General features: G+C 42.3%; 3 protein-coding genes across 25 annotated transcripts in view; 2 read left to right on the top strand and 1 right to left on the bottom strand.

Annotated features, from left to right (window-relative positions):
- dock7 (dedicator of cytokinesis 7) overlaps positions 1 to 9,760 on the top strand; it is a 47,633-nt gene extending 37,873 nt beyond the window's left edge. For 8 of the 21 annotated variants that reach the window (XM_031859350.1, XM_031859346.1, XM_031859338.1 and 5 more), the window contains 11 exons: positions 68 to 260; positions 393 to 536; positions 841 to 972; positions 1,926 to 1,940; positions 4,062 to 4,187; positions 4,287 to 4,376; positions 4,511 to 4,747; positions 4,974 to 5,117; positions 5,228 to 5,334; positions 5,595 to 5,762; positions 7,825 to 9,758. In XM_031859350.1, coding sequence (XP_031715210.1) covers positions 68 to 260; positions 393 to 536; positions 841 to 972; positions 1,926 to 1,940; positions 4,062 to 4,187; positions 4,287 to 4,376; positions 4,511 to 4,747; positions 4,974 to 5,117; positions 5,228 to 5,334; positions 5,595 to 5,762; positions 7,825 to 7,867 — 1,399 coding nt within the window. In that variant the 3' untranslated portion in view covers positions 7,868 to 9,758. Of the gene's footprint in view, positions 1 to 67; positions 261 to 392; positions 537 to 840; positions 973 to 1,925; positions 1,941 to 4,052; positions 4,188 to 4,286; positions 4,377 to 4,510; positions 4,748 to 4,973; positions 5,118 to 5,227; positions 5,335 to 5,594; positions 5,763 to 7,601; positions 7,622 to 7,824 lie in introns of all 21 variants that reach the window. The other 13 variants (XM_031859343.1, XM_031859342.1, XM_031859334.1 and 10 more) reach the window with 7 other exon arrangements.
- usp1 (ubiquitin specific peptidase 1) lies at positions 8,598 to 17,067 on the bottom strand. Of its 2 annotated transcripts, none has more exons than XM_031859356.1 (9): positions 16,957 to 17,067; positions 16,264 to 16,489; positions 15,904 to 16,045; positions 14,299 to 14,400; positions 13,929 to 14,098; positions 12,901 to 13,571; positions 12,537 to 12,695; positions 12,246 to 12,447; positions 8,598 to 10,691 (listed from the first exon to the last, which is right to left on the bottom strand). In XM_031859356.1, the coding sequence occupies exons 2-9, from the start codon at positions 16,428 to 16,430 to the stop codon at positions 9,965 to 9,967; spliced, it is 2,340 nt and encodes a 779-aa protein (XP_031715216.1). In that variant the 5' UTR covers positions 16,431 to 16,489; positions 16,957 to 17,067; the 3' UTR covers positions 8,598 to 9,964. The 2 variants fall into 2 exon arrangements, with proteins under 2 accessions (XP_031715216.1, XP_031715217.1); XM_031859357.1 differs by having other exon boundaries at positions 15,904 to 16,042.
- A 1,314-nt stretch (positions 17,068 to 18,381) lies between these two features.
- Positions 18,382 to 27,634, top strand: part of kank4 (KN motif and ankyrin repeat domains 4) — a 67,485-nt gene continuing 58,232 nt past the window's right edge. The window contains exon 1 of one of the 2 annotated variants that reach the window (XM_031859314.1): positions 18,382 to 18,458. The gene's annotated coding sequence lies outside the window, so the exon portion shown is untranslated. The other variant, XM_031859315.1, reaches the window with a different exon arrangement.

Genomic DNA, 27,634 nt, shown 5'->3' with positions numbered 1-27,634 from the left:
TGTGTGTGTGTGTGTGTGTGTGTGTGTGTGTGTGTGTGTGTGTGTGTCTTTGATTTCACGTCTCCAGGATTGCGAAGGGTTACCAGACGTCACCAGACCTGCGGCTCACGTGGCTTCAGAACATGGCTGGAAAACACTCCGAGAGGAACAACCATGCCGAGGCTGCTCAGTGTCTGGTGCACAGTGCTGCTCTGGTGGCAGAATACCTGAGCATGCTGGAGGACCGCAAGTATCTGCCTGTGGGCTGCGTCACCTTCCAGGTAAGGAGAGCAACGGATACACGTCATGTGTGTTCACATGCCCGGCAATAGAAATGTCCGCTGACGTGTGTGTGTGTGTGTGTGTGTGTGTGCGCTTGTATTGTTCTTCTTGTTATTCCTCCATGTGTATAGAATGTTTCCTCCAACGTGCTGGAGGAATCTGCAGTGTCCGACGATGTGGTGTCACCAGATGAGGAGGGCATTTGCTCAGGGAAGTACTTCACTGAGATCGGCTTCGTGGGACTCCTGGAGCAGGCTGCTGCCTCTTTCTCCATGGTGAGGAGTGGAGAACGATAGATGGGAGATTAGATGGATGGACGTTGGTGTAGAGCATGTAGTCGGGGATCTTTCGCTCACCAAACAAATGAAGTCACTGTGAGCCGTTGTATTCATTCATTCTAAATCTTCTTGTAAACAAAGAGTCATGTAAGGCTGTAGTTAGACATGTGTGTAACTTTTCCAGTGATCCTAATTCAGGCCTTTTTAAGTCAAATATAAATCTATAAATTTAAGCTGAGGTGTTGTTATTGTTGGATGAGTGACTGTGCCGTACTGACATTTGTCTGGATCGCCCTTCCAGGCGGGGATGTATGAGGCGGTGAACGAAGTGTACAAGGTACTGATTCCCATCCATGAAGCCAACCGGGACGCAAAGAAGCTAGCCACCATTCATGGTAAACTACAGGAAGCCTTTGCCAAAATTGTGCATCAGGTAAACAAACACACACACACACACGCCACACACACACCACACACAAACACAAAGTAGAACTCGTCTTCCACACCAGGCTCCAGCAGCTTGAAGTGTGAAGCTGACACTGAATAAGAACCAAATTAGTTTGTTTTTATTTATCTCTCTGTGACATAGATTCGATTTTTTTGGTTTTCCATTGTCAGCCTCTTACTATGAAAAGATCACATCTGGGTTACATTAGGTTGATTGATTTGTTCCCTCCTTTGTAAATTCCGTAATATGGATCAAGTGTTCAGAATAGCATGTTCCAAGATCAGAACTCGATAGGAACACCCCAAAACCCCTTACTGCCACAGTCACATGAAGGCTTCACACAGGTGCACTTTGGTCACATGTTTGGTGCGTGTGGAGGGGTTACGTTTCTTCCAGCATTTTAGGATAGAGAAATGTGACAAAAGCAAGCTTTTCTTCTAAAGACATCTTCAAACAAATAATGCAGTAGCACCACCAAACACAACTGGAAATATAGTCCTGTTGCCCAGCCTTCACACAAACACAGCTTTGCATGGATTTATTATTTTTGGCATTTTATTTCCAGTGTGTTTATTTATTTATATATACTTTGTCGGAGATCTTGCATGCTAAGTATGAAACAGGATGCGTGAGGCGTGGGAAGAGACTCCTGTTGTGGTTTTTCTTGAAGGCCAGTTGTGTGACTGATAACTACGATGTCAAGTTGCGGGCAACTGCACAAAGCCAAGACAGAAAGTTAATATTCATGATATAAGGATATGTGTGTATATATATTTTGTGTGTGTTTGTCAGAGGTCAGTTGTTCTCCACTGCAGCTCGTCACCTGGGTTAGTTTCAAAGAGTCCTTGCTCCTTGCTGTAACGTCACTGTGTGTGCGGATGCCACACTGTTCTGTGTGTGTTGTCGTTCACTTGTCCTGTATTCTCTTTGTCACACAGAGTACTGGCTGGGAGGTAGGTGGCTAAACAGTTCCTGCTTGGCCTGCGGGCGTTCTGTTGCTCTCTTTGCTTTTTTGTGACATACAGCCATTAACATCTGCAGACAATGTCAACTGTCTGCTCCCCCTGCTGGGGGGGGGGGGGACGACACCTGCTGTGCAAGCAGCAACACCCTCGTCTTTCCCTCTCTCTCTCACCTCCCTCCCTCTTCACGTGCGAGAGAGGAGCTCGCTCTCATAACGCGACCGCGTCGGCCCGGCTGTGCATGGGGAGCCACAGTGTGTGAATGCATCACGATCCGCACTCTTCCTGTCTTCCATCTCCTGTCTGTCTGCTGGTGCGTCGGTCAGAACACGCTCGTTGACCGACGACCTCTGCTGTCACACTTCATCTCATCTTCACCCACAGGGCTCGATTTCAGTGCATCTGTTAGCCCCGCCCCCCCCTGCTCTAGCCATTGGTCCTTCTTTCCACACACCGTTAAATGAGCCTTTTTAAATACTTGCTTTGCGTCGAAGCTGGAACCAAATTCCTGAGGCAGGTTTCCTCTTTTTACCAAGAGGGTTCAACTCACAGTAATCTCAGGATTACTTGATTTATCCCTTTTTTGATTTTGATTAGTTCTTATTCCTTTAATAGTTGAAACTAAATCGACCCCTGATATCGTTTCATCCATTCTGCCCTGTTGTTAACAGCATTCACCTCTTAGTTGTCGTGGTTTGTTGCATGAGGCGGACGGAGCACTCCGTGTTCCTTTTGGACAACGCACTGAGAGTGCATGTTGTGTTCCTGACAGTCGTGGATCTGTTTGTTCTCACTTTGTTTTTCCTCTTTTTTGTCACAACTGTCTGCCTTTGCATGGTTTGGATCCTCCACAATGACTTCATCTTCTTTTTCAAAATCAATGGAGATAACTATCTGTTGTGTGTTAGTTTGTGTTGTTTTTGAAATTATCTGGAGGAAGCCAATCCTCATTAAAATGTGTTCTGTTTTCTCCTTTTTGATTTCCCTGGTTGCCGACCCTTCCTTCCCACTTTACTTAATTGTGTCTTGTGGTAAGTTCCTCAGTTTTCAGGGCCTCACATGTTTGCTTCAACTTATTTTCAATGAGCAGTTGTAGTAAAAATACGAGATGGATTTTTAAGATTTGCAGTTAGCAAGAGGGTTTATGAAAAGATCTTTTACTAGAGGTAACATGCCGACCTGCGCAACTTGTCCACAGCTTCTCCCTTTCTCATGTTACACACTCACACACACACATACACACACACACTCTCGTTCACTCCCACCTGTACATTTGTATCAGTCCTGCTGTGTTTTCTGACTTTAATGAACTTCAGGCTGAAATGGTTTTCCTGATGTCTGAGGGGAAACATTCACAGCTTCTGGAGTTGATGGCCATTTTTTCCATCTGTTCTTCCTAAAATATCACAGAGTGGTTGAGTGTAGGCATCCGTGTGAAGTAGTTGTGGGCATTTTTGTTTCTTTTGTTTTCTGTCACTGCTCATGACTGCTGTGGCTGATTATTGCAATATAAGGCTGCTTTTGTAGCATACTTCTCTATTGCTGAAGCAGGTGAAACGCATTGATAAAACATACGTACGTATATGCTCGGCAGAATCTAGAAAGTTAGAGTTGATTTCAATTTATTCTATCATATTCCTATTTGGTCGTATCTGTTCCACCTGTTCATGACGTGAATATTCTGCTGACTGGTAAATGCTTATTTTAGAATAGTTTTTCCTGTTGATGTTTGGCCCTCTGCCCTCTGTGTACTGTACACTTTGTCGAGGTGGAAAAACTGTCAAATTTCTTCAGTGAATGCTAATATGTCATACCTGCCTGTTACTGTGTGACTGTGGTTACTGTCGGCTCAATGTGTGGATGATAATCTCCAGGTTGCTGACTTCCTCTCGGCTGCTTTCTATCTGACACATACATACATTATTATTATACATTGTATAAGCTACAACAAACACTGTATCTCAGTCTGGTTAACTGATTTGGACAACGTCTTATTAAAAGTTAGATTTTATTTTGACAATCTGGAGTGTAATAAAGCCGTTCTTGTATGAATTTCATTTCTGTCCTGGCTCAGCACTAACGTTGATCTCCCTCTGCTGGCAGGATGGAAAGAGGATGTTTGGTACGTACTTCAGAGTTGGAATTTACGGCTCAAAGTTTGGTGACTTGGACGAGCAGGAGTTTGTGTACAAAGAGCCGGCCATCACGAAGCTGGCGGAGATTTCTCACAGGCTGGAGGTAAAGTCCACCATGACGCCTCTTCTCCTGTAACACCACTCGTCCTACACGTCCTCCTAGCCAGGTGTGCGTTTACTCATGAGGTGCTGTGCTTCTCAGGGTTTCTATGGAGAGCGATTTGGAGAGGAGCAGGTAGAAGTCATCAAGGACTCTAACCCAGTGGACAAGTGCAAGCTGGACCCAAACAAGGTTGGTGTTGAGCAGAATGTACATGTGAACGCAGTTTACAGTGATTTCATTCAAAGCTTTAGTCTGAGGATCCATCTTCAACCGAGGGAACGCCATCTAAGACCTCAACCAACGATACGTTGTCATTTCTGTAGGCGTTCATCCAGATCACATACGTGGAGCCGTACTTCGACACGTACGAGATGAAGGACCGCATCACTTACTTTGACAAGAACTACAATTTGCGGCGTTTCGTCTACTGCACCCCCTTCACTCTGGATGGCCGGGCCCACGGGGACCTGCATGAGCAGTTCAAACGCAAGACCATCCTCACCACCTCCCACGCGTTCCCCTACATCAAGACCCGCATCAACATCATCCACAAGGAGGAGGTGGGGGGAACACGTTCACACACAGCAACTGACCTGCAGAAGCTTTTCCATTCTTTTTTTATACCTGTTTTAGTTTCTCTTGATTGTTTTTCTCAGACAGCCAACAAAACCATTAATAAAGATTTTGCATTTTTATACATTTTATCTCCAGCTGTGGGAGGATGATATTCTGAAAATGAGGTGTTTTATCCAACTCTTGAGACCACTTGTATCCGTCACTTTGCAGATTATATCCACACCCATCGAGGTGGCAATAGAAGACATGCAGAAGAAGACTCAGGAGCTGGCTTTTGCCACCCACCAGGACCCTGCTGACGCCAAGATGCTACAGATGGTCCTACAGGGGTCAGTGGGCACCACTGTCAACCAGGTAATGGTTTAAGATGTCACATGTATATGCGATAAGAAAAAGGAGCATTATCAAAGTATTGCTTAGCATAAGTAGAGTCGTAGAGGAATAGTCATGTCTGTTGTCCTCAGGGTCCTTTGGAGGTGGCTCAGGTGTTCCTGTCGGATATTCCCAGTGACCCCAAGCTGTACAGACACCACAATAAGCTACGGCTCTGCTTCAAAGACTTCACAAAGAGGTACGGGCGGTGAACGGTGAATCCACAGGGGCAACATAACGGAGAGGTGCAACATTTGACACCAAATTATAAGAAAACAAGCTCTAAGTTATTGTTCCGTATGTCAAAATAATGAGAAAACTACGTTTAACTACAATTATAGTTAAACCTTAAAATGTCCAGATGCCTTAATAAGCCTCACTACAATGATTCTCCATCTACAGTAGCAAGACAAAGTATCGTACAGAGTCTAAATGCCAGTTATGTTTTGTCTGCCAAAGGTGTGAAGACGCCCTGCGTAAGAATAAGAGCCTGATTGGTCCGGACCAGAAGGAGTACCAGAGGGAGCTGGAGAGGAACTATCACCGGCTGAAGGAGGCGCTTCAGCCCCTCATCAACAGGAAGATCCCACAGCTTTATAAACCTGTGCTTCAGGTCAACTCCCACAGGTAGGGCTGGACTGTGTGCATGTGAGAGAATAATACAAGGTGTCAAAATCATTAAAAGTTTGTAAATCAATGTAGCCACAATCAGGCCCTTTAAGGTAGAGTATGTAGGAATTTCTTAAAAAAACAATGCATGGACTTACGTTATGTGAAGGTCCCTTTAAGTGTTGTCAGACAAAATCCAAAGGCGCTGTGGGACAGCAGGGGTCAGATGCAGAAGATAATGTGTAGATTCACAACCCAAACCGTGTGTACGCACAAAGACATAAATATGCTGACCCTTCTGTTCATCGCTGACTGTGTCGGGTCGGTAAGGTCCTTCAACACCAGAAGAGCCGTCGTTACTCACGGTGGCCACGTTCAACGGTGGCTTTCTGTAGCGTCCATACCAGTAGTTCAGCACATGTACCTCTTTTATTCAATATTTCATGACATACTGTGACACATTATGATATGACTTTATGACAAACTGTCACTTTTCTCTACCTTTTTCCCCACATGCTATACAATGACTTTTTTCGACATACTTTACGATGCCATCACTTTTTTATGACTTTATTTGTATATACTATACTTTTGGGACTTTTTTCGACATACTATTCAGTTTTTATAACTTTTTTGGATATGCTTATCTTTTTTCATTACTTTTTTCGACATTCTATATCATGACTTTATTTGACATTTTATTATCTGACTTTTTAATGATTTTGCGACATACTATACAATATCGTTTTTTACAACATGCTATACTAGGACTTTATGTTTTTTTTTGACAGCTCATACTATGAACATTTTGACTTTTTTCAGCTTTTTTTCAATATACTATACTATGACTTTTTTTCGACCTGCTATACTATGACATTTTTTAAAAAACTTTTTTAAACATACTATATGTTGCCTTTACTCCAAATGCTTACGATATCTTTTTATGACAATACCATTTCTGATATGCTGTATGACTTCTTATGACTTCATGACATACTATGACATACCATGACTTTTTTATAACAGTATTGTATGACTTATTTATGACATAATTAGTGCTGGGCAAGTTAACTCATTCATTAATTAACGCAGACAATTATTTTATCGCGCGTTAACGCATTTTTTTTATTTATAAATTTTTTTTAATTTTTATTTTTTTATTGAAAGACAAGAGACAATACATATACATAACAACAAGAGGATGACAAGAACAGTGGGATAAAAGCCAGCAAACATCCTATAGTCAGTAATTTTAGTGCACCTATATGCTGAAATTCACGGTAAACGCATTTAAACGGCACAGACCCGGAGCGAGCGAAGGACTTTGAAAGTTAGCGGAAAGATTAACGTGAGGCAACATCCGGTTTCTTCAGACGAACATCCGGTTTTCAGAATAAGATGCCAACAAAGTATGAATTATATTCACATTAAGTATAAAACATGCTACCTGCATCTCGTGAACCAAATGTTATTGCCCTTTTGTTCATATAGCAGTACTTTTAAAATAAAAGTGCGCAATACACTACTTTTGAATTCATTATTGAACTTTGCCATAACAATGCGATTAATCGCAAAAAATCCATGCGATTAAATATTTTAATCGTTGCCCAGCACTAGACATATGTTTTCATCACAGACTTTATGGTGGTATCTTGCAATCAGTCTATAGTAAATGTAAGTCAGTGTTTTGCTGATGTAACCGGTTAGAACTCAAAGTTGCGATGACTTCCTTAAATGTATGGAAAGAGTCTTAAAAAGTATGAATTTGAACTTAAAGGATTCCTGCATATACCCTGCAATCGTTTTGGATGTGAACTTAAATGAGTCTTTGTTTTTGCTTCTTCAATAATCACGCAGCAAACGGACAGCTTGACAAGGTAGCTCGGGACTTTCAGACTACATCTTGTGATCCTTTTGTTTTAGTGTCTTTGTGTTATTTTCTAAAGGACCTTTTAGTACTCCTAGCTTCAGTCTTGCTATTCTCACAAGTGAATTCCCCGAGTCACTTCCTTGTTCAATGAAAACATCCGATATTTCTGTCTTAATGAAAACATCTTTTTTTTTTTTCTTCTTGTTTCAGAGATTCCTTCAGCAGAATAAGTCTTCGCAAGCTTGACATTTGAAGATAAAGAAGAATATAAACACACACACCAGAAATTGCAATATTAATTTATTATTCTCGATTGTAAATAGGAGTCTCTTGAAGGTTGGTCAGTTTTTTCGGAGAGCATGTCAAAAGAAAGGCTCAAAGTGTTGCAGCTTGGTACGTCATTCCAGTGTCTTAATGTGTTTACATACAAACTGTTACACAGTCAGAGGGACATTCAAGTGGATCTTAAAGCGATGCCTCGGCATTTACAATTTTTCTTTGCTGGCCATTTGTCACATAAGGGGACACGTCTGTATACGTCTCTATGCTACCACTACAAATGTACGAACATTAACCTCCACAGTCTGCTGAACACAAAGGATGCTCTGCGGTCCCTTTATTGGTTAGTCAAAGTGCCAAAAAACACTTTTTTCCTGCTGATTTTTGACAGGTGTCTGCAGAAAAGGTGTCTAATGGTGTACTGTCAAAAATCTCTATTCAGTTTCATGTGTGCACTTTTTTAGTATGGTGTAGCAATGCATTTTACATTGTGATTCAATTGGGGGAGGGGGAAAAAAAGGTACCATTATTTATCATACTTTATCATTTTTATTTGAAAGAACGTTTTAAAGTTAGGTACTTTAAACATCCTTGTATTATTTTATGTTTTGTTTATTTTAAATATTTTACTAAATAAATATTTTAATGTTGACTTTGGTGTACGGGCGTAATGTTTGTGTTGGCTGTGAATGAGTATCACCAGATGAAGGTAAAAACTTTATTGCTTCAGAATTGAACCTGACGACAACAATAGACTTACAGCTGGAATGAGTTTAAAGGAGACAACACACAACTTGCTGATCGTTCATGTGTATGATTCATAGTGAGTATTAATCACAACCAATTCAATCCCTGAAACCATGATTGGACACAAACACTGCTGTTGAACCTGAGACAATGTCACCGTTACTGAATATTTTCACATGATCAAACAAAGCTATGTAATTAACACAAGCACAAAACAAACCCTTAATAGTAACATGATTATTTGTGTGTTCATAGGGACAAATTCTGATAACGTTACATCTTCTAAAATGTATGTTTTTGTTTTGGCTGATTGTGAAAGATGCTGGTCTCTCTAAAGGGAGAGGGCAGTCTGTTTATTCACTTACACAGTCAAAGCATTTAGTCTCATATTGTTCACACACTGGACGTATGAAGATAGTAAACAATCACATCGACACCATCGGATGTGAGCGATCCTGGACCTGCTTACTTTAGTCTCATAAATCTGTCTCTGTGCACTTTTAATTCCTTCCTGTCTGCTGCTCAATCGTTTTGTCCTAAAATAACTTCTTAACTGATCCCCTTCTTTAAAGAGTAGTACAACTGAATGCGTTCCGTCTCACTGAGCACGGATTTGACCCGTTCTCTTAATTATGTTTCATTAAGCTTTCATGATATGTACCTGATAGTTGACTAAAGAAATATACATTTTATGGTTTAAATATCTTCACTCTAGATTTGGATCTTCAAAAGGCTGTAATGTATAACCTTTGCTTATATATAAGTGTGTTTAATGTAAAGATATGCCAGTGTAAGAGTCGTAGCATAGAGGACTTGCATGTCATGCTTCAGATGTATTAAAAAAAGGCTTCAGTGCAAAACAGAAACTCTGAAGTTCTTATAGGAGGAAAAAGTTCTCTTCATAACTGCAGCGTATTGCTTTGAAATGGAAACGCATTTTGGCTTTGAGTTGAGTAATCTATTCCAAACATGCTCAGCACCGACAGTCTCTTGACAATATAAATTCATTTTAGAAAAAGACAGTCTCCATTTTCAAATACGATTTTAGTTCAAAAGTGATTTTCCAAATTGTAAAAACTTTGAGCGAGTGATAGACGAGAGAGATAATAAACAGAAAGCAAAAAGACCGATCACTGTGCTTAACAGAGAAAGGGGCTAAAGCAATCCCGCCACACAGAAGATTTAATTCCCACTTGACTGAATATCTCTAAAACCTAAACAGGCTCGTGAACATCTGAGGTGAGCTCAGGTGTTGATATGGCAGCCACTGAATGTGTCTGGGTGTTTCTCTACAAAGAGTCTTTCTGCGCCCCCCCCAGTCATGTCAGTGCTGGGGTCCAGGCATCCGTCTGTAGAACAGCAGGTATGGTGTTGATGAAGAGGAGGTCTCAGGAGAGCAGGCTCGCAGGAACTCTTCCTCCTCAAACAAACGCACCTCAGAGTCGTCAAACAGCAGCCACTTGCCCTCATAATCGAGGAGGCTGTCCAACGCCTGCACCCCTCCACAGGAAGTGGTGGATGCCTCCTGTCCTGCTTCACTACTCTGGCCCAGGCTGTTGGTGGGTTTCCTCCGTTTGGACCCCTCTGATCCACTGTTGGCTGCTTTCTCCGTGTGTTTGCCGTTGCTCCCGAGCTCACAGCTGGACCGACTCCTCTGGCCGCCCAACAGTCCGACTCCACCCTCCGACTGCTTCTTTCCTCCTACTTTGCTGCTCGCCAAACTCGCTCCTCTCCGTCCCCTCGCTCTCAGGCTGAAAGACACCTCTCCGTCATCGTAGTCCGGCAATTCAGCGTTCACGTGGGCTCCCTCTTTATTCTCCTCTTCTGCCTCTTTTCTGTCCCACAGCGTCACATCTTTCAGATCAGACATGCGGACGTAGGCGGTGTAGTGGCCGCTGCTGATGGTGACGCCGCTGTGCATGACCACGGCAAACAGCTGGTAGCGTTGACCCTTGGTGGACGAGGAGCCGGTGCACCACTCCTCCAGAGACAAGGTCAGAGGGGTCTGTAGGGGGGTGTTCACTTTGGACAGACCTGCATACGGGTCCAAGCTACGAAGACAGGAAACAGGGGGAGGAGTTAGGATCTGTGACGGGACCATGACACTATTCAATTGAGAATTTAGGTGAAACCTTGCCTGTTTACAGTGTGTAAAGTCATAAAAAAGTCATTGTATGTCGTTTTTTTAGTAAAAGTACAGCGTCATAAAAAAGTATATAAAAAGTCATAGTGTAAACAATTTTCAAATATGTCATAGTGTATGTGTATATCGATCGATCTGACGATCGATCGATATACACTATGACATATTGTGTCTATGACAATAGACACTATGACATACACTATGACAAATCTAATGTGCACTTTCGTCAAACATTTATATGATCCTTCGTACAGCTGGATGTCGCTTTTATGGTTCTAAACTTTCTGTGTTTTACTGATGATATTTTTATCCTTCAGGGGTAATAAAAAGCATTATTTGCTATATAGATAGATAGATAGATAGATATAGATATATCCAATTTGCGCAGATATGACATTGTTTCCCAAAGAATCTTGAATATCTCAGCCAAACAAAGCTAATCATTTATCAACAAATCAAAAACATTTTATGCCAAGTGTCGTATTTAAAGTCTCGTCTCAAATTAACCGTTTGAAGTAAACAGATAATGTAAAAACTCATTCAATTCTGCGCTCGCAGCACAACTAGGAAGCCACGATTGACTCGCCTGAGACCAACAGTCATGTGACCAAAACTTTGAGAGACTTCAACTGAACTGCTGCTGAGATCATTGAAGAGAGGAGAGGCTGGAAGTAGAGGCTGTACACATGTACATAACACATGGAGCCTACACCGGTACCACTTGTACAACTGTTGGATGTATACATTCCAGTGTTTTCCCATTTTTGTAAAATAAATGACCATAGAAATTCAACTTGTGTTCTTTCTTTATGATTTATGGCATGGTAACTGGTATACTGCACTAAACACCACACGCATGTATCGTCTACTTGCCTTGATTAAATGGGTTGCTTTTTTATGTAAGCACTTTGAGATTTAATAAGTAGTCTATACATAAAGTTTATTAATATTATTATAATCATTGTTATATTTGATCAGATATTGCTCAAGTTTTAGATGTAGAGAAATAAAAGATCCACTTCACACTGACTGACTGATGGCATGAAATATTCCAGAAACTCCAGAACCTTATGTGACCGACCGTTTCAACACAATTGCATTGATAGAAAACAGCTTGGGCACATGTTTACCTCCTGTCAGCTGATGTCATTCACATACTCTGCAAATTGGACCCATATGGAATGTTTATGTTTAAATCTGTGAAATCCTCCATAAATCAGCTAAATCATGAGCCTCTGGACGATTTGTGTGCATCTTGACGGACAAATGCACGACCACAGGTTTATTTAAAAAGAAACACCTTCCACCCGTTTCCTTTATGTGATGGATCAACGTTAGCGGGCGTTAGCTGTTGCAGCCCTACTATAAATAATCTACAATATTTTGTAAGAAATTACTGAAGGATAGCAGACAGAAAACTGAGTGAAATGACAATAAATGTGTTCAAAAGTCATCAACTCACTCCAAGCTGTTGGCAGAAAAGCGCTTTAGGTGGATGGTGATGACTTCGGGAGTTTTGTCAAACAGCAGACTCCTCTCGGCCTCGGTGTAATGGTGACACGTCTCACAGAAGTACTTGTCCTCCCCAACGATGCGCTCCACTGACGCAAACTGAGCGATCGCCCACTTCAGAGTCTTCAGCTCTGGTTTGGGATCAGGAGAAACTGGGAAGAGAGAAGATATCAACTCATCATGATCCGGGACTTTGAAAAGCGTTGTTGTACCGACAGCTGTTTAAAGTAAGAGTCCTGACCCTTCGAGAGCTCGTCCGGGCTGCTGGGTTCCTCGTCGAGCACCGGGACACTGATGTCTTGGAAGTCTTCTCTCCTTTCCGTGAAGCTCTCACACTCCAGACAGCGAGTCCTCAAAACCAGCTGGCCCTGGAACAGGTGCTCCATCAAGTCCAGGCCCTCTGGGTAGAAGAGGAACAGCTGCATTTAATGCCTGAAGTCACGTTGATACTAATGCTGTCTGCTTGTACAGGGCAGAGGCTAAATGAACAGGAATACGTTTAAGAGATTTCATATTCATCATTCTACTTATTGAATTCTTCATTTCCTGCACCTGGCTAAATAGATCCCTCATATTAAATTCCTCTCATAGTAATGATCTCATACCCTGAAGCTTTGCTGCCTCCTCCTCGTCAGCCTTCTTTGGAGGCGATGTCTCTTCGCTGGTCTTCTCGCTGGGACTTCTCTCGTCAGTCGGCTCGTCCTCCGGCTCCGGTTTGTTTTGGTTCTTCACGGAGCTGATCTTTCCCACGCTGAGGAACTTGGAGAAGATACTCGGCTGTTTCCCTGAACGCCTCAGCCAGCTCAGCTTCGACCTCTTCTTTCCTTTCCCCTCTGCTTCTTTAGACGCCTTGTCACCTTTCCCCTCACAATCGCTGCCTTTCTCCTCCGCCCCGTTTAGCTTCATCTTTTCATCCTCGGCCTCTCCGTCTTTCACCACGACGTCACTGAAGGACTTCCTTTTGGAGCGGGTGAAGGGCTTATTAACCTCGGCATCAGATTTCTTAGACTTGACAGATTTGGGCTTCTTCTTGGCGTTCCCCACTTCAGTGTCACTCTTCCTCTTCCCGCTGACTTGGCCGTCCTCTTCTGGGGGAGTTTGGGATTCTGTCGCCGAGCTGCCGTCCTCAAGTTTAACCTCCGTCTCATTGGCATCGCTCTCCGACTCCTGCTCCTTCCTGATGGTGTCACAAGCCTCTTGGATATATCCCAGGATGCATTGCATCACCTCTTGGGCATCATGCTGAAGATAGCCTTCATACATGGGGTTCAGCAGCCTGCAACCCACACAGAGCGCTCACAATTAGTTCACTGATGGGGAAAAATAAATAAATAAATAAATATATATATATATATATATTTTAATAATTGATCAACTGTTTAAAGGACTAATCAAAATATAACATTTGCTTGTTTCAGCCTTAGAAATGTTCTTTGGGGTTTTTGACTGTTGCTCAAATGAAATACGTAATTTAACACCAGTTCAGGTTTGTCAACATGGAATTTTGCAAACACACAACTTGCTTGTGATTTTTACTGAACAGTGAATGCATAGTTTTGTCCTACATTACTCATTACGTTGTGTAGAAATAAGCTCATTTGGACAGCCATGATGAAGATCAGCACATCATCACCTGAGTGTGTGGAGTATCCTCCGAGGCGGTGTAGCGAGCTCTCCTTCACTGAAGCTGTCGGGGTTCAACAGGAAGCTGGACTGCAGCTGCTCCGCTGATGTTATGAGACTGTTGAAGCTCCCGAGGAGCTCGATCTGAGCCGGCAACGCCTCAGCGGCAACTTCTGACTGCTGAGAAATAAAATACAAACTAAAGAATGAATCGCATTCAAAGATTTTTAGAATTGGAGCTTCGTATCTTGTATATCAGATCCACTTAAAGGAATTCTTTTGAATTTGTGATGTCGATTAAATAGGTTAATTTCTAAAGCTATTGTTTACAAATGTAAGTTTTGTAAAATAAAATTGAATCACATTGTTATTGCACTAACCTCTTGGCTTTGATCCGTTTCTTCCTTGGGTTTGTCTTTTCTTTTAGACAGGGTGTAGAGTTTCTTTATTCCCTCTCTGAGCCCCGGGCAGTAGTACAGCACCTGCAGCAGCAAGCACACAGAAATCATCTTCATGCTCGTCACAAACAAATCACACACTGAGAACACTTTGCCTGACAAATACTGAAGCTATGACATTGCTATATTTGTTTTATTGTCTGTGAGTGATAACAATTACAACAGGGTTTCTGTAGGGTTCACAAAGTTAAACTACAAACCTTTAAAGACATTATAATACGATAGTGTTTCACTGTCTCTCCGGCCAAAGCATGAAAGATATCCATGAAAACCAGAATGGGTGATAAGGCCTTTGAATTATTTACCAACTGCTTCAATTCATTGACATTTATAATCACATTTGTGTGTACCTCCCAGCAGTAATCCTGACAATATCATTATTAACCTAGACCTAGACAAGCAGCAGGAAATGGACAGATGAACCACTTAAAAATAACTTATTACAAATCATCCACATGACTTTTATACAAGGTCTGTGGTCTGAAATAGTAATGTTGTGGATTATCAAGCCAATATTTGCTTAAATCACATACAAAAACATGGTATAACTTAAGTTACTGCATACGGCAGGCTGACATTATTTCAGAAGTGAAATCTTAAACTGAATTGAACCTTTTTTTTTTTTTTTTTTAATCCTTTAAAGCGGGCGGCTACCTGAATGTACACAATAATAACACAAGTAGTGAAGTAATACAAAAGTGAAAAGTTTCCTGCTTTCATACTGCATAAGAGCTCGGCTTATTGTCTAGCCAGTGGCCTAAATGAAGACAACACATATTGTATTGTATGTTCTTCCTTCAACAAAGAGGGAAAAAAAAAAAAAATTCTTATTCCAAACAAGAGATGTTTGGAATAATACCTGCTCTCCACTCAGCCCTCACTCATCTAGAAAACAACACCACCTACAACAGAATGTTGTTTGTTGATTTAGGTCAGCACAAGACAATCACCCCCATGAAACTGGTAAACTTAGCACGCTGGGCTTCAGTACCTCACTCTGCAACTGGTTATTAGACTTCCTCACAAACAGACCCCAGCCCCTCCTCCACTGGAGGACTTCACATAGAACGGAAATCAACAACCTTGCACAGTGTTGCTCAGAGAACAACCTACTCATCAACGTCTGTAAAACCAAGGAGTTGATCGTTGATTTTAGAAAAAAAAAAAAAAGGAGACGAAGACGCACACCCCTGTCTACATCGATGGGGCTGAGGGGGAGCAAGTAAGCAGTCTCAAGTTCCCGAGGATCAGCATCACAAACAACCTGACATGGTCCTCACACACCTCCATCCTGGTGAAGAAAGCTCATAAACAGCCGTATTTCTTAAGGAAACTTAAGAAGGCAAAGTTCACTTGCCATGTTCTTGTCAACTTTTACAGAGGAGCAATAGAAAGCATCCTGACTGCAAACATCACAAACTGCTATGGGATGTACACAGCCCAGCCCAGGAGGGCTATACAGCGGGTGATTAATACCACCCAGAACATCATAAAATATATGTTTTGTCTGTGGTGAGAAGGACCCACCTGTAAAATACTGTTCAAATAGCAGGTGTTGCCCAAGTTGTTGAAACCCACAAATGGCACCAAGCCTTCTCTCTTGTCACATGACAGGAGAAGGCCAGGTGAGGCTGGACATGGAGAAGGACCGGGGACCTGATCACAGCTGCTGAACAGTGAAGAAAACAGTTTGAAATTAAAAGAAACATCATAACTTACTAGTTACTTGTTTGATTCTTGCAGTTTAACAAGGGCTGGACAATATAGTTACAATCATTATCCTCTGTTGTACAATACTTTAAAACAAACTCTTAACATGTACATAACCAAACATGACTAATTGGCAAATTTCCCAGATAAATCACATGTTCACAAACAGAGACCCACCTCGCCTCAGGCTCCACTTGTTCAACTGTTTTGGGCTCATCTGCTTGAGGTTCAGAGAAGTCCAGAGCCCGTTTAGTGTCTTTCTTGTGGAGGAACTTCAGAGACAGTTTACTCCTCTTGATGGGGCTCCCCGGCGCCGCCGCGTTCTCACCCTGCAGACCCTGCATCTTTATCACTGCTAACGTTGCGTCTTTTTCTCTTCACAGAGATGCAACAGCGCACCTCACTGGAAAGAAAAGGGAAAACATAACTGAATTTCAGTGGGCGCCATCAGAGTTTCACGAGAACGAAAGTTAACTACGCCCTGCGTTTGGTTGTAGTTACGTAACGCTAACGCACTACAACCAGACTAGCTAACGTTACTAGCTAACGGTGATGGAGACATGTCCGGTTCAACCGAATGAACAACGAGTTATATAACATGTTAACGTTAGCCGACTAACGTACCGGTGGCTCTCTTATTGGCGCTGCCCCGCTCAACATTTGAAATAGAGCCGTTTACATGAGCAACCGTTATCTGGTTTGCGTTAGGAGTTAGCTAGGATGTAGCAAATAGGGCACAACAAACAACACAGAGACAAAACTGGGTCAAACGGTGTGGTGGTGGAGTAAAAAGGCAGCGCGCAGTCTTTTTTTAACAGTTCGCTTAAACAACACTAACTTTGAAAATCCCTACATTGTCTGTACACTCACCTGAATTAGTCATGCCAGGTCGAAGTCTACTATATTTCGCGGAGTATCCGGTAAATACGAATGTTTGGGGATTCAGACGGTGCGGCAGAAGTTGGCGCTTTTTCCTGACGGAAGACCGGAAGACCCACAGGCAGCTATACCGCCGGTGAAACGGCGACACGACATCAAAACATCCGGAAAAAACGTCCAAATAGCAGTCAGCCCTGGTATTAAACGTATTTCAGACGTATGCGTAACGCTTGTAAATTAGCGTGTGCGTTTGTAAAATTATATAAGCAGAAATAGTTGCTTTTAAGATCTCAGGCTTAGATTAAGTCACCTAATTAATTTAGGCCCCCGTGGCCATTCTCGGAAGCAATTTTTGTAGTCCTTTATCTTTGTAGTCCTTTATCAAGCTGACAGAGTTACAGTGAATAACACCGGCAGTGGGAGATTATTCTTTCAAAAAAATAAAAAGTGAGGAAGTATTTGGTTGAAAATGATTCCTGCACATGCTATTTAATGAAGAGTCAGATTAAGATACAAATAAAAATGAAAAACTTTGTAAAGGCGTTGTAATTGCAGTTTTGCTCATAACCTAATACTTTTGTAGCTTTACAAAGTCAAATTTTGGATGCAGGACTTTTACTTGAAAGTCTACTTTTAAATTCTTGTATGGCTACTTAATTAAAGGAAATTAATAATATACTAATTCCACCACTGCTCAATTGCTTCCTCGGCAACGAACAAAGACACTTTTCATTTAATTTTAAATGTCATTTTAAATGGGAACTGAACGATAAAAAGATTTGTAGCCTTTTCCAAGAGTGGTGAGTTGATTAATGGGAAACTGTTTACGCGCCTAAAACACTGCATAAACTACAGATAACAGTTTTGATACAAATTATCATATTCTGACCAAAGCAGTGTACAGAGAACGAGGCATGTTTTCTGCAATTCTGATTTACAGAGTAGCAGGGGCCTTCTGTTGAAAAAGGTTACTGATAATCAATTCAATGTATTTAAGTATGTAGAAATTAACCAGCAAAAAATATCTATCATTAATCTCGATGCGGAGCACTACATGGTGTAAAGGTTCGAACACCTTCTCTTGGATTTTTTTTTTGTCTTAAAAATATATATTGAAAAAATATATACATAAACATGAGGTCTGTCTTATCCACACACATGGTATATATTTTGGCATATAAGTAGCCATATATATATATATATATATATTGCATTTACAGAAAAAACAAATTGTGTATGTTTTAATTACTGAGACACATGTCACAACACTTGCTCTTCGCTATATTTTAGGAAGACATTTATTTTACATAAACATAAAACAGCTCGTTAACCGGTTAGAAACGGTTGTTTCGGAGGCAATGTCCACCTTCAACTGACAGGGGGCAACATTGTACACGTAAACGGAGGTGGAAGTGTCGAGCATCATTCCCTCCTCCACCGGAGCATCTCTTCATCTGACAGTCAGCAGAGGCTATCCTTCCACGATTTTAACGGTAAGATACTATTTACCATTTTTCGGCTTTTTCTACGCGATTCAGATAAACTCAAATCAGCTCGAAAGGGTGACCGCAAGAGCGCTTTATTTCATCTGTGTTTCGGCTCATCTGCATCAGTTGTAGTGTGTTGATTTCAATACAGGAGCGACGGAGTGGTGTTGCTGGCGTGCGTGTTCATCATACGGGGAGGATCGCGGCGATTGAACGCAGAGCAAAATAATAAAGCAAGGACAGGTGTGTCGTTGCCTTTCACACACCCAGTATAGGCATTTGATGGCATATACGACGTAGAGGCTATGCGGGACGAGCCGCCGCTGCAGCTGCAGAGTGGCTGCTTGGTCAGCAGCGAGGATGTGTCGATGGACATGGGCTAACCTACTGTGCCCCAGCTTCCGGAATCACTCTATTGATTTTATGGCTTGGTGATCAAGTGATGTTGCAGCAAGGCTGCTGATACAGTAGTGGACGTTGGGACTTTCTGTGGGGCTGTTAGCCTTGTGGTGGTGATGGAGCTATACAGCATGAACTCACCATCACCGTCCTCAGAATATGTTATCTTTGCAATCAAACAGCTTCAAACAGTGCATTTCTTGCACTCAATGTACCAGAAACCCATACATCATTTACACTGGGTTGGAATTATCTTAAAGCCCACACAATAATGTTTAACAAATAATTGCCTTATGAAATAGATTTCATTACAGATGTGATAACCAGCGGGGAATGTTTCCAGATGTAACACTGGTGGGGAGGTGTTATGTTCTCCCACATCCCATCTAAAGCCTAACCAGGGGATGCATTATAAAGAAGGATTACTGTGTCTCACCTCCCCCATCACCTCCTGATAACATCATTTTTTTGCATATACTCTGAACAAGGCAGAGCATGCCACCCATGTCCTGAACTATGTGAAATCAACACAAGGCTTTGCTTTTTGTTGGCTATTACATTACACAACACAGTGGAGGCAGCAGGATTGTTTTGAGAAATGAAATGGTGGCGGAGTTGTACTCTCCATGAAATGTATTCCCGAATGCCCCATTGAGGGAGTTTTCTTTTTCTATTTTCAGATGACACAAAACAGGAAGAAAGACATCCACCTGTTCCGCCTCGAATTTGTAAAATAAAAACTGCCCTCACTGTTAATGCAAATATTTCAGAAATACCGCCTCATATTAGCCCACCCAAGAATTTAACCCCTAACCTGTCGGAGTAATGAGGGCCATTCTCCATGTAAGCAATGGAGTTGGCCTTTATCAAGGCAGGCTTTGTCCCAGGAGGCACAGAGCTCTCACGGCCAGAGCAGCAGAGGTTGAGCGGTGTGGCAGCTCAGAGTCCTGGCCCATGACATGAAACACCCCCCCCCTCTGCAGCCTCCACCCAACTTCTCTCCCAGGAGGGGATCACTGGAGGGAAAATGAAAGCATGTTGAGCGACAGGCAATGGTGCACTCCAAGAATGAGAGGCATGTCCTGAAGTCTACTTTAGTTTATCTCTCAACAACAAACCTCTCTGTACACAAAAGCGCACCTTCTTCTTTGCAGACCTGCAGGGTGTGGCAACACTATTTAGCCATTTAATTACAACAAACAAACACAGTATGAAATGTTAATTAATGAGCTTTAGCAGTGCTGGCAGGTGGATTTTGTTACCTTTGGACAGAACCGAGCTAGCCATTTCCACCTGCTTTCAGCCTTCGTGCTAAGCTAAGTTAGCCATGCAGGGAATCTTAGCATTGAAGAAACTGAAATCAGCAAATGCTGGACAATTTTGACAAATGATTAACTTTAAATGATTCACTGATAGTTGTAATTGTTGAGACATTTTTTGTCTCTTGTCTAATTCATAAAAACACGAGGCAATGTCTAAATGTTATCACAGGTTATGGCCTCAGTGAAGACATGGAAGTGATTTTTCCCTTTCAGATCGATTCATTTTGAGATTTGTTAGAGGCTGAAAGGGTTAAAAAAAATACAGCAACTCACAAGATTAATCAACTTTTTCAGCCTTTCAATGTCTGCGAGCACCAAGATAAACTCATTTAAGGCTGTTTTTGCCATGACGACTGTTATTGCTTTGCTCTCCCATCTGCTAGTGTACTATTATTTTCACTGAAAGTCCCGGCAGACATCTCACACAGGCTCTGTTCAGGCGAGAGAGTACATTTGTGTGTGTGTGTGTGTGTGTGTGTCAGTAAAAGGGGGTTAATGAGATCCTTTATGAGTGTACGCATGTGTGCGTAACCTCGCATGCATATGTGCATGTATCAGATCAGATTAGGAGGATTTCTCCCTCGCTCCCTCTGCATAGAGAGACTCCCATTTGATGCATGCTGACGAGGTGGGTGTATCCAGCCCAGCCGCTCTGATGTTAGGAAGCAGTAACTCTTCCATCCTACTCAGTCTGCTCTCTACTCTCCCTGTTTCAGCCGGTCGGTCTGCCCTCTAGCGTAGGACTCACCACCTTTTCACTCACCACTCTTCATCACCATCCAGGATACATTCACACAAACCTACGCAGGTAGACAGAACACTGTCCCAGTGGACTGAAGAGTTTGGCTGATAGACACAGATGTATGTAAATTACCTTGGAAAGTGCTAGAAAGTAGGGATCTGTGGTGGTGCTGTTAAAGCTGTAGTCCCCCACCCCCCACTACGTTTTTTTGTCCCAAAGGATACCACACACAGCCGCAGAGGTAAGGGAAGGATAGATGTGGTCTGCACTTTCTGCGCTCTCATTCTTTCTTTCTCAGCTGTTTCTTGTGTGCCTCCTTACTTATCCTCTCATGTCACTCTACAGTTATTGATTTATTCCTTCTTTTATTTTCATTCGGTTTACCCTTCATGTGCTACTATCCTGTGTTCTATGTTTCCATTTTCTTTTCTCTCTGTCTGCTCGTCATTTTAATGTCATTTCTGGAACTGAATCTACATTTTTAAAACCAGCACACACACACACACACACACACACATACAGTATATATATATATATTCCAGCCATGCTGTCAGGACTCCAGCTGTTATCATCTCTCTCTCTGTATGCTGATGTATATTGTTCTTCTTGCATCTGTGTGGTAATCAGATGCTAGAAGCGAGGCATGCATGTAGATATACCGTCAAAGGGAATCTCTCTCTCTCTCTTTATTGTTATCGGTTTGTCTTCTACGGCTCTCTACACTGCTTGATCCCTTCTCTGAAACATTTCGTCAACTGGACCAAGTTTCAGTCAAATTCCCTCCTGGCCTGACTAATGTCTTTCAGCTGGAGCCTGACTCGTGCACACATTCACACGATCACGAGACACACTGTAGAAAGCACGGTGGTTAGGCAGTGGAGAGAGCTGAGAAGAAATAGCAAGTGATGGTTGTTATTTAGAGTGATCATATATGCAACTTTTGCATGGTTGCTTCTTGGCGCTATGCATACATTCACTCTGCATCTTTGCTTTGCTTGCCATCCCGTCGGTTTCTACCTCTCACTGTCCCTAATGCAAAACCTCCCTGTCTCTCTCCATCTCTGCTCTTTTACGGTCTGTATTCAGAGTTAGTCTTGGTCACTGCTCTGCCGGCCTGCCACAAAGCATTGTTCATGGTTGGTTGGCTAACCGCAGCTACACAACATTAAGGCGTTCCTGTTACATGGGGCATGTATACAGGGTGTCACGTTGTGTGTGTGTGACTGTGTTCTGTGCTGCATTCACTGACATTAGGATCAATCCATGCTCAGGTTAAAGGGCACATTGTTATTCATGCACACATACCCTGTTCTCCAAGATTTGGCTGACCCGCATGTACGGTCCCCCGCTGTATGTGTGTGTGTGTTTATCTTTGCATATGTGTGTGTGTGTGTGTGTGTGTGTGTGTCAGCGTGATTTCCTTGGAAGTGCAGAGAGGTGACTCATACCAACTCACATGCTGGTGGCTGTTAGGTGCATTCTCTGTAAAGATGCCATGATGTGTGATTTGCTAATAGGCACCGTCTGATGAAACCGTGGATCTGTGAAATGTCAACTTTTCAGGAAATGAAAACAAGCAAGGCCGCGTCCTTTTTTTAAAAACTCGCCAACCATGAATTTTTAAGGTTGTTGAGTAAGATCTGAGAAGGTTTTCTAATCTCAAATCTCATAGCATTTTCTAACACATTGAGGAGCGTGTCATCCTTTAATTAGAGTTGAAAAATTAAAATAAACTAATGTTTGCATTGTATTAACAACATTAAAATGATATGTTTGTATTGAAAACTGAAGAGTGGCCTCAGGGACTGCAATGTCTGTCCGTCCACGACTTTGGTCCAGACCGAAAAAGATGTTTGATGGATGGCTATAAAATTTGGTACAGACATCCATGTCCCCCTCAGGATGAACTGTAACTACTGTAATGATCCCCTGACCTTTCATCTTGTGCCATCATCAGGTCAGATTTTATAAACAAATAAAACATCTGCAAAACTAACGACATTCCCATCAGCCTCAGTTGTACTTTGTGTTTAGTGCAAATTAGCAATTAACATGCTGACGTGCTAAACTAAGCTGGTGAACATTGTAAACTTTATACATAATAAACATTAGCATATTAGTATCATCAATGTCAGCATGCCGATGTTAGCGTTCAGCTCAAAGCATTGTTGATCAAATTGCCAACAGAAGGGAAAACAAAGAGGATCTTCTGGGGTAAACTAAATGTCATGAATAGTCAGATAGTCCACTTTGGTCCTGCAGTGGAAATCAGACCATTAGGAACCAAGCCTTAGGTAGAACTGTATAGGAAAGGCTTAGCAGCTTAATCTGATGGAAAGTGTATTGATGCACAGAAATGGACACACACACACACACATGCACACACACACAATGGGCCCACCCAGAATCTGTAGCCACTCCAGTGAGCATCTTAGGATGGCTGCTCTGATTCAGAGCGAGGCACGGTACACTTGCTTCTTTCTGAACAACTAAACATGCTTTGCCTTTCTCCCATCACCACCACACCAAATAAACTCCGGTTCTGAGTTTGCGTGATCATCACGATAATAATTATTCTAATTCGTTATCAACTGTCAAGCTGAGAAACAACACACAACCATATGGCAGACGACACGATTCCTTTACACAAACATTGTAGTGATGAGTGTGTGTCTGGCGCATCTGCACCAGTGTTACAGGTTGTTTTCTCACTGAGCGAGATGGGCGGTAACGTGCGTGGTGTGTGTGTGTGTCTGTGTGTAAAGTTGGCCGGGGCCGGTTGATGCCAGCCTGTGCTCTGTCTGGACTGGCCGAGTGCCCGGCGCTCCCGTGCGGCTCATGTCCTCCAGACTTTCACATCCACCGACTCCTCCTAAGGCTTCTCTGAACCTGTAAATGCTTTTGTTGGCCCACACAGCGGGAGTGTGTTCGCTCAAAAATGTGTGTGCCGAGTTGATTGCTGAAAGGGATAAAGGTGCTCATTTTCTTACTGAACCAAATAATCCCCTACACAGGCAAAACAAAGTGACTGTGAGCTTTCAAAAACACTTCCTTGCAAGTGTGCTTGAGTTCCAGCCTTGCAGGGCGACGCTATAGGCTGGATTTTGTTATTGTTTTATCTCCGCAGTATTTCTAGTTTAAAAAAAAGAAGATGTTCTTTTATTGAACAAGTGATAGAGCCTGGGCTAAGGAGCTTTAGGGCTTCTTAGCTGTGCTGTGGGAGGGAGAGGGACTCCCTAAACTCTCTGTCTGTCAGTCAAAGAAGCCAAAAAACCCTCGCTGAGAACACACAGATACATGAGAGCCAGGAGTCAGCAGGCTCACACACACACACACACACACACACACACACACACACACACACACACCAGCTGAGCGAACGCCTAGGGCTATCACTACTAATCTCATTCTCTGTTGACACACTATTCCTCAGCTGTGCCATGCTTTCACAGCTCTGTCTCTCTCCATCTTGGTGTCCTAAAGCCAGAGGTGTGTTCCCTCCTATCACTGTCAGCAGAAGGGTGAGTTCACACCGCGCTGGAGGTGTGCGTATATGCTTTGTGCCTGCAGCACATCTGCTCTGCAAACCACAGCTTCCCACAGACTGCATGCCTTTAAGAAACAGTGGGACTTTGCAGAAGTTTAGATGAAGTTTAGATGAAGTGGCTCTGTGGTCGTCAGGTGGTGTTTTAGCGGTGGGTAGAAGTGGGAGGAGATTCTCTAAGTAAGCTATTTCCTTAGATTACACAGTTCGAGTGAATACATTTAGAACAAATTGATTTCAACCCAGTGTCAATTTACTTTATCTTACAGCTTTTTCTTTAATATTTCTTTTCTATGGACCACATGTCTGGCATAAGTCTACCATTATAAATATATGGATTCAGAGAAAGTGTGAAACTTAAATTTAACTTTGACAAAATGAAGAGTTTGTAGACATCAGCACTTTGCACCCTGACAATTCATGAGTTTGTTGTGGCTGATTCAGCCCATTTTTGAACCGTAGCCAGCTACCTTGGCATTAAAGTCATTGCCAAGGTAGGCAGATTTCTTTCTTGGCAATTTCCCTTCTTAAGCTCAAATTCTTGAGCGGCCCAAATTGTAGAAAATAATTCAACTGATCAGTCATCACACACACACCATTTGTTGTCTTCTAAATGTCTATGAGTCATCTCTATGTGTCTGCAATGATGCCTTTCATCAGGCAGGCGTAGTTGTGTCATACAGAGCAAAATCTATTCCTATTGATCACCATCACCCCTTCAACTGCTGGAATACAAAGCTTTAAGCGGAATATATAACTAAACACCATGTTTTATCAATTGAAAGCAGGTGGGCTGCCCCATATTTTTCCGTCTTATTGCAACTTTTCCTTTAGTGTGTCCCATTTGATGTATTGAACATAGATTAGGATGAAATGCAAAGGCATTTTTTGCTGATCAAAATCAGTCAAAAAAAGTCCATTTGTTCCACAGATTCTTCAAAACAGCATTTCTCCTGTTTTATTGTAAGTGACCTGGGAGGTGACGTAGGAAACACCAAGTTAATATTTATTGTGTGATATCTTTATCTGATTCTTCTTTTGCCTTTCTGTCAGAACAACGCTACTGAGAAGTGTTTCCAGCTTTTGTGCTCAAAAAGGGGAACCTGGACAGTCAATGAACACCTCAAAGATGAACAACGTGTAATATCTTCTTGTGACATATACCATTGTCAAACAGTCCAGACTTTGACAACCAGTGTGTTATGTGGTGCATAGATTTGCATTGTTAATCGGTACGTGTGTTTTTGATGAGTTTCCATGGCGGGTGAGTTTAGCTGGACAAAGGTCACTGAGGTGGGCTTCAGTTCAATGCTGAGGGGAACTATGGAGATCAGAGGAACAATAAAAGCTGCAAGGCTTTCCTTTTTCCTTTTCTGTCCGTGCACTCATTGGCTTTGGAGGTAGACCTTAAGGGACGGGCTTGTCAGTGTTGCTGACTTGGCAACTTTCTCGCAAGATTTAGCGACATTTGAAACTAGTGCTGATAGCTACTTTGTTGGCAGCGCTGGGCTGGGTTTTGTGGTTGGATTATTTTTCGAAATCTAGTTTACTCTTGCTAGTTTCTCAAGATTACCAACCCTAGCTTTTAAGTATGGTTGTATGGTAATTCCCAAAACTGCCCCCCTTGAGACCTAGCATTCACAGTAATGGATTATCTACAGTGTCCACCTGTCTTGCTATTTATACTTATCTACCTCCTTGTGATTTGTAGTCAATGAGCTACAACACGTGTTAAACCCTGTATGGCCCTTGAAGGATAAGGGTCAGATAGTGTCCAGTGAATTAAGATCAGAGCCATCATTTATACAACCTTCAGGCAGTATTTAAAACACGGTCCTCCCCTACAGCCACGCCAGAAATAAAGCACCACAACAGGACATTTCTCAAGTAGCAACGGTGAGGAACAATCGTTAGGTCCATCCTTATATTGTTTCCCTACGTTGCATCCCCACCTCTGCTCCTTAATGGGTTCCTGGCATTGACAGGCAGGAAAAAACAGAGTCTGTCGTGAGAGGAGTCCAGAGTGCACAGGGAAACACGGGACTTCCTAATGGAACCTTCATCGCTAAATGCTGTGTTGTAATTGGCTCGCTGCAGGAGGCAGAAACTTCCCGTCTAATCGTTGTTGGAAGTGACCACTCCCTGCGCAAAGTCAATGACTTATTGAGTGTGTGTTTGCATATATGTGTGCTTGTTTGTGGGAGTCAGTTGTGTGTTTTCAACTTGAAATAACCTTTGGCTTTCCGAGTGTGTATTTTAATATTTTAAATGCTCGTGTGTGTATAAATATATGTATGTAGTGTGATGTTCTTCTTGTGGAGGTTGTGGGAGACTTGAGTTCCACTGACACATGACATGCTTAATTACTAAAACATGTTGTGCATCTACTTTTATTGCACTGCGCACATTCTTGTGCGATATCTTCACATACTGTCTTAACTGCTCAGTTTGCAAACATTCCTGTCACCTTTACAGCATTTCCCATTTTCCCGCTGACCTCAGCTTCCACCTGCAGGTTTTGATTATACGTTTTCCTAAGAGGTTTATTATCTTCGCTCCCCATGTGCTGCACTTAATGCTTACTCCATTATCAACACTGTGTATACTCTGCATCCACATTATAAGTCTGTTCCATGTGAGTTCACTGGCTGAGTTCACTGGCACCCACCCACACACTCAGTGGCTGTCTGCGTTGCCTCCTGCTGCTCTTGCTGGCAGCAGGAGTTGCAAGGAGAGATTGTGAGTAAACCACAACTATGTGAGAGTATAGAGGACTGTGATCGTCGCTGTGGCTGCTGGACAATAGTGGGAAGTCAGAAGGATTTAACTGTTGTATCAAACCGAGCCAGTGGTTTGCAAAATCTTGGTTGATTTTGAAAATAGATCTTTTTTGGCCCCCCCCCCCCCCCCACATAATAGAGTCAAACAAAGTTAAGACTGTATTTCTTAAATTTGGATAACAGACTGACCAATAGTAAAATAGTTAAGGAGATATATAAGATCTCTTATCTCTTAATAAATTAGTTCATCAGACAATTAATCCGGAAGATTTGGTGCTTCGCATCCTCTATAGGGTTGGTAGAGCCCAAAGTCAAAAATGTCTTAAGACATATTTCTCAGCTGCATGACTTCTAAAATGTTTGCTGAATAAACGCTGAACACAGAACCGTCCCCA

The sequence above is a fragment of the Anarrhichthys ocellatus genome, unplaced genomic scaffold (genome assembly GCF_004355925.1).
Source record: "Anarrhichthys ocellatus isolate YVR2014 unplaced genomic scaffold, GSC_Weel_1.0 scaffold22, whole genome shotgun sequence".
Taxonomy (NCBI): domain Eukaryota; kingdom Metazoa; phylum Chordata; class Actinopteri; order Perciformes; family Anarhichadidae; genus Anarrhichthys; species Anarrhichthys ocellatus.
This window is presented reverse-complemented; position numbering and strand designations above follow the sequence as displayed.

Excerpts from the sequence above, each read along its gene's own strand:
- usp1 (XM_031859356.1), bottom strand. The coding sequence starts at position 16,430 with ATGCAGGGTCTGCAGGGTGAGAACGCGGCGGCGCCGGGGAGCCCCATC. Across the intron at positions 14,401-15,903 it reads ATTTGAACAGTATTTTACAG|GTGCTGTACTACTGCCCGGG; the intron begins GTGGGTCCTTCT and ends TTGCTGCTGCAG. Across the intron at positions 10,692-12,245 it reads TTTTCTGCCAACAGCTTGGA|CTTGGACCCGTATGCAGGTC; the intron begins GTGAGTTGATGA and ends CTGTCTTCGTAG.